The 10,367-nt window shown below is 43.4% G+C and overlaps 2 protein-coding genes across 2 annotated transcripts; both read left to right on the top strand.

Moving 5' to 3' along the window:
* Positions 1 to 1,581: 1,581 nt before the first annotated feature.
* LOC107718381 (transmembrane protein 121-like) lies at positions 1,582 to 2,527 on the top strand. The gene has a single exon (XM_016525430.1). The coding sequence runs from the start codon at positions 1,655 to 1,657 to the stop codon at positions 2,525 to 2,527; it is 873 nt and encodes a 290-aa protein (XP_016380916.1). The 5' UTR covers positions 1,582 to 1,654.
* A 1,645-nt stretch (positions 2,528 to 4,172) lies between these two features.
* Positions 4,173 to 5,196, top strand: LOC107718380 (transmembrane protein 121-like). The gene has a single exon (XM_016525429.1). It carries the CDS (start codon positions 4,246 to 4,248, stop codon positions 5,194 to 5,196), a length of 951 nt encoding a protein of 316 aa, XP_016380915.1. The 5' UTR covers positions 4,173 to 4,245.
* Positions 5,197 to 10,367: the final 5,171 nt, after the last annotated feature.

The raw sequence follows: 10,367 nt of genomic DNA, 5'->3' as shown, positions 1-10,367 counted from the left end.
GGTTTTTACTGAATAACATGCTGTTCAAATTACAAGCAATATGGTTGCATGTTTTATTAACTTCATTGGATTCAATCTGGCACCAAGGACTATTTTACAAACTTATTGATAGTGGTTTAGGAGGTAAAACCTACAACCTTATTAAATCAATGTACACAAAGTAAATAAAAGTGACATCTTTCCCAAGAGCGTGGAGTGAGACAAACTGATGTTATTCAACATCTTCATCAATAAACCTGCGTTCAGTCTGGAATGATCTGCAGCTGCTGGTGTCACTTAAATCAAATACCTGCTCTATATCTACAAATAATGCATGCATGGGAGAATCAGGCAAACATTCACAAATGATAAAAACACGTAAATGAGCAGTCAAATTCTGCAACTTTATTAGTACTTTGTTGTTATTTGTGTGTATATGTATTTACATTTAATGTTTTTGTCAATAAAACTCCTTATTTACCAAGTCAAATAATGTTATTTGAATCTGAATCAGAGAGAGAGAGAGAGAGAGAGAGAGAGCTGAAGGAGCCACATTGTGTCAGGCAGAGGGAGATGCAAGCTCGCACACACACACCTCATTAACACACATATGGAAAGAGAGAGAGAGAGAGAGAGAGAGAGACTGGATTCCTCACACGTACCGCCAGCATTCCTAATATTCCTGATGCAGCACGTCGCAGCTCAGAGCGGCAGCAGAGAGCATGTGCTGAGACAGGAGCAGCGATGCACAGCTGACAGCACAGACGGACACCAGCTTCCCGCTCAGATCTGAGGCGGCGAGCGGTCAGGACACATCGAATCCGACTGCATCTGCATTCACAGGACAAAGAACCAAACACACGTGAACCACTGTAGCGATCAACAGCACATCGTGAAGGTGTAACCCTACAGTAAGTCGACTTTCATCTGAAATAACTGCCTGGACTGGCTGTAAGTTTTTAGTCTGAAACACAAAAAAGTGAGTTTAGCTTTAGTCTGATTTATTGTTTCCTGTGCTGAAATCAAAATCCCCCTCTGAAACGTCTACAGCAACCTTTTCTGCACACTCCAAACTTAAATGGATTACATCCGTGGCATTAGGGATTTGGGGGCTGAAATTTGAAGAGACATGCCTGACTGCGGGATACAGCACATCCAGGGGAGATCTGCATGTGTTTGCTGTTACTTTACACAAGGATTACAGTCCTAATTTGGTCTCCCCGAGGACACGTGCGAGGACAGTCCACAGCTCGTCATTATGATGAACTTCAGACAGAGCAGAAGGTAGATGTCCAGTCGGTTTCTAAATTTTCTTTTAAATGTCTTCTCAGAGAGTGCATTAAATTCACCTGTAGATGTATGTGTCTGGCTGATGGCCACAAAACAAGATCTTTAATGCCGCTATGAAAATCTGGAAACAGTGGCCAAAATTCTGTCAAACTATAGAAATTCTTGAAGATTGTACCTAAACATATTGGATTTGATGGTTTGAGCATTTTGGGACTTGCATCTTTGTGATCCACATGATTTTGTTTGTGTCCAGCTAGTCAATCCTGGAGCTCGGCCATGGGAGCAGCACTGCGGGGCAGAAGAGTCTGAGTCCTCTCTGTCCGCCTCCCCAAGGAGCATCCCCAAATCCACCCATCAGGGAAGAGGTTGTCCCGCCCACGGCAGGATGGTGCCACCCCCTCCCACCAACAAGCCGCACGTATGCTTGTCCACCATTGTCATCATGAGCAGCATGGCGCTCATGGATGCGTACCTCGTCGAGCAGAACCACGGCCCGCGAAAGATCGGCATCTGCATCATGGTGACCGTCGGCGACCTCTGCTTCCTCATCGTGCTGCGATACGTGGCGGTGTGGGTCGGGGCTGAGGTAAGGACGGCAAAACGAGGCTACGCCATGATACTTTGGTTCCTTTACATTTTCGTCCTGGAGATTAAGGTGTATTTTGTATACCAGAACTACAAGGCTGACCGTAAAAGCCTGGATGCCTTGGCTCGGAAAGCTCTGACACTCCTGCTGTCCATCAGTATTCCCGTGCTGTTCGTGATTCTGGTTGCTATCGACCACATGGAGTACGTGACGGCTTTCAAGAAGAAGGAGGAGATCAGAAACCGTTTGTTCTGGGTGGTGGTGGATCTGTTGGATGTTCTGGACATCCAGGCCAACCTGTGGGAGCCACAAAAGAAAGGGCTTCCTCTCTGGGCAGAGGGACTGATGTTTTTCTACTGTTATATTCTTCTTTTAGTGCTGCCCTGTGTGTCTCTGAGTGAGATCAGCATGCAAGGCATCAACATCAGTCCTCACAAGATGATGCTCTACCCCATTCTGAGTTTGGTGACTATTAACATTGTCACTCTCTTCATCCGTGGAGGGAATATGCTCCTCTATAAGGACAATAGAGTGTCTGGGATACTCATGGCCAAGAACATCCTAGCCATCGTTCTGAAGACGTGCAGCTTTGTGCAGTATAGGAGACAGTTGCAGAGCACCCCGCCTGGGTTTGGAGTGGAATTACAGAAGAACTCTGTGGCGTCCGGTTGATCCGTACAGATGCCTCCACAGGTAGCGCTGCAGGAGCAAATGCCGCTGCCTGAGGTCACCACGTGTGAACATACGTGACCCGGAATCTGGAGACTACTTGCACAAGGAAGCACACCTGTAAGGATGCATATCTCTGATGAAACAATGTGGATGTAAGCTACATATCGCTAGCCTCATTACTTTCATCCGAAAGAAATACAAATGGAGTATAACGGTATGAAGGTAGTCCGTAATTGCATAATGCTAAACTCCCTTCCTTATATACTTTGCATATTATGCCACCTTTCTAAATATGTCATTGGACAGACTCCAATTTTTAAAAACACACACACACACACACACACACACACATAGAACAGAGACCCTGTGATCACTAGAGCCAAATCGTGTGCCTTAGTCACACTCACACACACACAAGGAGCACCAGGTGAGCACTTGATCGCGTCCAGCTTTAGATGAAGTGGCTGTGTCGCTAATGGGACAGTGCCATGCTAATGTAAAGCCTGACTTAATGAACGAGAGCGGGAGAGGACAGGAGACACTGGAGCTCAAAACATCTGGAGCCGCTCCTGCCCGGAGCACAACCTGTTGTCTATCCAGAGAGAGGCGGGACGAGAAGAGGAAGAGAAGAGAGAGTGGGAGCCATGGGACAGAGAAAGAGAGAGAGAGAGAGAGAGAGAGAGAGACTGGATTCCTCACACGTACCGCCAGCATTCCTAATATTCCTGATGCAGCACGTCGCAGCTCAGAGCGGCAGCAGAGAGCATGTGCTGAGACAGGAGCAGCGATGCACAGCTGACAGCACAGACGGACACCAGCTTCCCGCTCAGATCTGAGGCGGCGAGCGGTCAGGACACATCGAATCCGACTGCATCTGCATTCACAGGACAAAGAACCAAACACACGTGAACCACTGTAGCGATCAACAGCACATCGTGATGGTGTAACCCTACAGTAAGTCAACTTTCATCTGAAATAACTACCTGGACTGGCTGTAAGTTTTTAGTCTGAAACACAAAAAAGTGAGTTTAGCTTTAGTCTGATTTATTGTTTCCTGTGCTGAAATCAAAATCCCCCTCTGAAACGTCTACAGCAACCTTTTCTGCACACTCCAAACTTAAATGGATTACATCCATGGCATTAGGGATTTGGGGGCTGAAATTTGAAGAGACATACCTGACTGCCGGATACAGCACATCCAGGGGAGATCTGCGTGTGTTTGCTGTTACTTTACACAAGGATTACAGTCCTAATTTGGTCTCCCCGAGGACACGTGCGAGGACAGTCCACAGCTCGTCATTATGATGAACTTCAGACAGAGCAGAAGGTAGATGTCCAGTCGGTTTCTAAATTTTCTTTTAAATGTCTTCTCAGAGAGTGCATTAAATTCACCTGTAGATGTATGTGTCTGGCTGATGGCCACAAAACAAGATCTTTAATGCCGCTATGAAAATCTGGAAACAGTGGCCAAAATTCTGTCAAACTATAGAAATTCTTGAAGATTGTACCTAAACATATTGGATTTGATGGTTTGAGCATTTTGGGACTTGCATCTTTGTGATCCACATGATTTTGTTTGTGTCCAGCTAGTCAATCCTGGAGCTCGGCCATGGGAGCAGCACTGCGGGGCAGAAGAGTCTGAGTCCTCTCTGTCCGCCTCCCCAAGGAGCATCCCCAAATCCACCCATCAGGGAAGAGGTTGTCCCGCCCACGGCAGGATGGTGCCACCCCCTCCCACCAACAAGCCGCACGTATGCTTGTCCACCATTGTCATCATGAGCAGCATGGCGCTCATGGATGCGTACCTCGTCGAGCAGAACCACGGCCCGCGAAAGATCGGCATCTGCATCATGGTGACCGTCGGCGACCTCTGCTTCCTCATCGTGCTGCGATACGTGGCGGTGTGGGTCGGGGCTGAGGTAAGGACGGCAAAACGAGGCTACGCCATGATACTTTGGTTCCTTTACATTTTCGTCCTGGAGATTAAGGTGTATTTTGTATACCAGAACTACAAGGCTGACCGTAAAAGCCTGGATGCCTTGGCTCGGAAAGCTCTGACACTCCTGCTGTCCATCAGTATTCCCGTGCTGTTCGTGATTCTGGTTGCTATCGACCACATGGAGTACGTGACGGCTTTCAAGAAGAAGGAGGAGATCAGAAACCGTTTGTTCTGGGTGGTGGTGGATCTGTTGGATGTTCTGGACATCCAGGCCAACCTGTGGGAGCCACAAAAGAAAGGGCTTCCTCTCTGGGCAGAGGGACTGATGTTTTTCTACTGTTATATTCTTCTTTTAGTGCTGCCCTGTGTGTCTCTGAGTGAGATCAGCATGCAAGGCATCAACATCAGTCCTCACAAGATGATGCTCTACCCCATTCTGAGTTTGGTGACTATTAACATTGTCACTCTCTTCATCCGTGGAGGGAATATGCTCCTCTATAAGGACAATAGAGTGTCTGGGATACTCATGGCCAAGAACATCCTAGCCATCGTTCTGAAGACGTGCAGCTTTGTGCAGTATAGGAGACAGTTGCAGAGCACCCCGCCTGGGTTTGGAGTGGAATTACAGAAGAACTCTGTGGCGTCCGGTCGATCCGTACAGATGCCTCCACAGGTAGCGCTGCAGGAGCAAATGCCGCTGCCTGAGGTCACCACGTGTGAACATACGTGACCCGGAATCTGGAGACTACTTGCACAAGGAAGCACACCTGTAAGGATGCATATCTCTGATGAAACAATGTGGATGTAAGCTACATATCGCTAGCCTCATTACTTTCATCCGAAAGAAATACAAATGGAGTATAACGGTATGAAGGTAGTCCGTAATTGCATAATGCTAAACTCCCTTCCTTATATACTTTGCATATTATGCCACCTTTCTAAATATGTCATTGGACAGACTCCAATTTTTAAAATGGCTTTGGTTATCTGGGGTCCAGGTTTGGCTGGTTACTTTGGTCCAGTTCCCTGCTGGTAGATGTCCAATACACCATCTGATTGCAAGCAGAGACTGTGTCTAGAAAATTACAGTAGAAGTTTCACAAGTGACTGATTTATTTCTGGAGGCTTTTGACTTGACAGTTGTCCCATCTGCTGACGTCACAGCTCAGGATAGTGATTAATGAAGGGTTTGGGAATGCTTTGAGACACAGGTGATTGGTCTCGTGAAAATTATTCTGCATACTACAGTTATTTTTTTAAATGATTTTGTCATACTGGTGCACTGCTTTAAAAACCATACAGTATGCAATAAACTTGTACCACAAACCATTTCAAACACAGTTTGATCAGAAATGGTGCAAGCATAACATACACTGTTGTTTGAGAAGATCAAAGAGTCCGCCTCATAAATGCAAAGGTTCATCATTTATTAAACACATTACGAGATTTATAGACATCATAACATTTGGATCAAAAGAAAACAACTATTATGATTCTATTGCATATTTATTTTCTAGTCATGCAATATCAAAGCTCTGGTCACTATTCATCTGCGCCAATAGGTATATTTAAAACAACAACAAAAAAGAACGAAAAAAGGGCCTTTTAGTAGAAAGGGGGGGGGAGCGTTTTTTTATGTGATGCTTTGATAAATAATTGTGTACATATGCGTGTTGTGTGTTTGTTAAAGCATGTTTTACTCAGGTCAGACACACAAATGTACTGATTACACTGAAGATGGAGTAGGTTTCATGTCGTAATTACAGTTCTGATGAGGGTTTTTAATTAAACAGTGTTACAAAGGGAAAATGACCAGTGATTCTCCTCTCTTCATTTAATTCTCCAATTAGCCACTATCTAATTGCAAATGTGGTTCCTTTTGTTAACACCATTTATCTTCTTTTTTTTTTTTTTTTACCTTTCTTTGTATAGTGCTTTATACAATACTGATTGTGTCAAAGCAGCTTTACGGAGTCAAACAGGAAAATAGTTTGTCAATAATAATTTCCAGGCAGTAGGTACATAGCAAGTATCCACAGACACTTGAAACAGATGACTGTAAATGACACTAAGCTCCTCGCTACACTCCTTAAGTACCCTACCAGTTATTCTATCAGGACCCGCTGCCTTCCTTGTATTAACCCTTTTAAAGATCCTACAAACTTCTTCCGATGTTATAATGATTTCCTGCCCTACATTCATTTGCTGTCTAATCAAATTCCGTTCAGTTTTAAAATCTGATGTTTCAAATCTACCAAAAAATGTATTTAATTCATTTGCTAAGGCCAAATCATCCTCATGATTAACCATAAATGATTTTCTCTTCTCCTGTCATATCGTGTACACTCCCTGCCATGCCTGCCTTAAATTATTATCTCTCATCTTTCTCTCAATTTTTTGCTTGTAAATATTTTTACACCCAATAATTATTTGCCTAATTTCTTTTTGCATTACTTTAACCTGTGCTCTATCGCCTGTCTGAAAAGCTTGCTTTTTCTTCTTCAATGCTGCTTTTAATTCCCCATTTATCCATGGCTTGTCATTTGGATACCTTTTAATACATTTAGTTTTTATGACATTAGCCACACAAAAATGTATATAATCTGTCACCACATTATTTAGCTCATTTAAGTCCTCACTAGAATCTATAAAGACATGCCATGCTGTACAATCAAAACATCCTCTAAGACAGTCCACAGATTCCTCATTCCATATCTGGATGGTTCTCAGCTCAGGCTTGCTGGTTTTAAGCCGCTGTTTATAAAGAGGAACCAGATGTATCACATTGTGGTCTGAATCACCCAAGGGTGGTTTTGAGTACCCCTTATACGCATTCTTGATATTTCCAAAACACAAATCAAGTACCCTTTCTCCCCTAGTGGGACAAGAAATGTACTGATAAAAATGAGGCAGTACATGCGCTATAGAACAACCATTAAAATCCCCCAGTACAAATTTAGGAGCGTCTGGTGCAATGTTTTCCAACCGAGCAACAACATCATATATAAGGTTTGCCGCAGCCCGGAAGTTCGCCCGTGGATGAATATAGACGACAGTTATAAACAGTTGTCCAAACTCCCTAGGGAGGTAAAAGGGTCTAAATGACAAGGACAGAAGTTCAATATCTTCAGAACAGTAAGACTCCCGCACTGTGTAGTTCTTACACCATCTCTCATTTACGTAGACGCACACACCTCCACCAACTTTCTTCCCAGTTACAAGTGGATCACGATCAGTTCTCACAGGATCACTGAAACCCGCGACCCGAAGTAAAGAGTTGCCAATCATGTCTTTAAGCCATGTTTCTGTAAAACACAGCAAACAACTGTCTCTATACTCAGTGAAATACCTCACAGCCGACTGAAGTTCCGGTAGTTGCTTGGAAAGAGACCGTGTATTGGCAAATATCACTGTCGGTAGAGGCAGTTTATTACCTCGGGCCCGGACCTTCCGCCTCACCCCGGCACGCCGACCTGTCCTCCGTCTCCTTATTGTTTTATTCCCCCTCCTCGTACACTCTTTTGGTAATTCCAGTGAAATTCGATCACCATATTGTCTCAGCTGCCAGAGTTGTTCCCGACTATAGCGAAAAACACCAGTAACAGGGCCAATCTGCTCAGCTGTAGTGGCGTGCTTTCCAGTTGTTAGGATCTGTGTCGCGACTGGTAGCAGCAAATAAGCAATGAACATCAGCCCGTACAGAAGCACTACAAGACGCATCTTTGAGGGCTCCGATAGTTTTCAAATACCAAATAAACAAAACAGACGAAACAAAACTGATGTGCCACAGACCCGCGTCGCCACCGTGCAGCGCCAGAAGTGTAATGTGTTTTGAATGTAATCATCCAGTTCAGCTCTCTTCCAATAGTGTCTGTGCAATCAGTCAAGCGTCCCCAACTAAGCAAGCCAAAGGCAACAGTGGCAAGGAACCTATATCTGAATAAACTCTTTTAACACCTTGCCCGATCTACTTAGTTTTCGATAAATTAAGTGTTCAATGAAAGAAGACAAAACAATTTTAGTATGCTACTGTTGCAGTTTAATTTGATCGTGTTTGATGTTGGTTATGAATTAACAGAATTAATGTACTGCTTTGTGAAAAACTTCCAACAGATGAAGAAAACACACTGCCCTAACAAACCTGTTACTGCTCATGCATTTGCTTACCTGACACGTAATGGAAGATGCTGACAGGGAATTATTTTAACAGAATCCTGGGAAATGGAAGGGTCTCAGAACACTGTGATAAAAATGCAAAGTCCTGGAAGAGAGAGAAAATAAACGTTACCGCAGAGTCACTTTAACCATAAACAGGCAATGTGCACCACAGGATACATATTCCTTAGTCTCTTATAGGAGGCATGAGAAAGAATTTTTCATCCAATTCTGATATCATTATCATAGTTGAGGTTATTTGGAGTATGGGGGTCACATGACTTGGTTCAAATTTTCTGTGCTTGTTTTGTCAGTTTGGCCTAAAGCCAACATGTACAACCTTGGGGCTGGACATTCAGAAAATGTAGAAATTAGGCATATATTAATCTTACTTTTTTCAGCAAAAAATGCAATACAACTGTTAGTATTAATTGTGAACATTGTCTTAAGATGTTAAAAAAGAAAATTAAGCCATATGTTGTTTGTGCTGTTATTTAATCACATTTTGAAATATGTGTATCCCCTGAGATACTTTGCCTGATTAGGGTATAAAAAAAGGGTTATTCTCAATATTGACAATGAGAGGTATCAAAAGATAAACTGTGCCCCCTGTTCTGGTTATTTCATTACGTGCATTCTGGGATGGTGTATTTTGAGGGCTTAGTCGTTCCCCCTTCGTGGTTATGGGGGGTGGGGGTGTAGAAATCACAGTCTAGAGAAGGAGGACCACCTTGATAAAAAAAATTCTCTTTAAGAGGTGGGGAGGAGGGGGATTATAAATCCCATCAAGGGGAGGGGATCCCCCTCAGTAGAAATTGTATTCCAGGGCAAGGGGCCGTTAGGGAAGTTCCATATAGGCCCTCCTGGCCTCTGTGCAATTGTTAATATTTGCTTGTGAAATTGATATTTTTATATTTAGTTGACTACATCTTTGCATTTTTAGCTAGATTTTTTCTTGCAGGCCTTCACACAGCTCATTTTATGGTAGAAGATGGGTGTCCAACCCTGCTCCTGGAGGGCTACCATTCTGCAGTGTTTAGCTCCAACCCTGATCAAACACACCTGAAAAATCACAGCAAAGTCCTCAGGATTACATAAAAAAATTATAAGTTGTTACTAGGGGTGACCCCGAATAGTCAAAGATTCGATGCTTCGATAGGAGGAGCCTGATTCGACTACCAATCTCACAGTCGAATATTTGCGGAGATATTATGATCATGCCATTTTGGCTATATGGGGGTGCTCAATGTCTGACAGCCTATTAAGATAATGCTGTAAATAAGAATCTATTTTATACTAATATTTTAATAAATATTTTAACGTGCGTGAATAAATCCAACCACCCCATAGATTTAAGTTTCACTTTCCATAATCAGTGACTGACAGAGGAGCATTTTGGAGGCAAGAATTTAAATCTTTAAAGTGGTCATATGATGCGATTTCAATTTTTCCTTTCTCTTTGGAGTGTTAAAAGCTCTTGGTGCATAAAGAAGATCTGTAAAGTTGCAAAGACTAAAGTCTCAAATCCAAAGAGATATTCTTTATAAAAGTTAAGAGTCAACCCAGCCCGGGGTCGTCACATGTGGTTGCCGCAAGCCCGCCCGCCGCCACTCACTCTAGGCCTCCGCTCACTCTAGCCCGCCTTATGTTACGCTATGTTTCGTTTTGAAAGCAAAACTACTTTGTTTGTCCTTCCAAAAGAAGACACGACTAGAAATCAGTGGTTAAGTTGTATTTACAACACTG

The sequence above is a fragment of the Sinocyclocheilus rhinocerous genome, unplaced genomic scaffold, assembly GCF_001515625.1.
Source record: "Sinocyclocheilus rhinocerous isolate Xijiao unplaced genomic scaffold, SAMN03320098_v1.1 scaffold483, whole genome shotgun sequence".
In the NCBI taxonomy this organism is placed as follows: domain Eukaryota; kingdom Metazoa; phylum Chordata; class Actinopteri; order Cypriniformes; family Cyprinidae; genus Sinocyclocheilus; species Sinocyclocheilus rhinocerous.
Note: the sequence above shows the minus strand (reverse complement) of the source record. Positions and strands in the feature narration are given on the sequence as shown.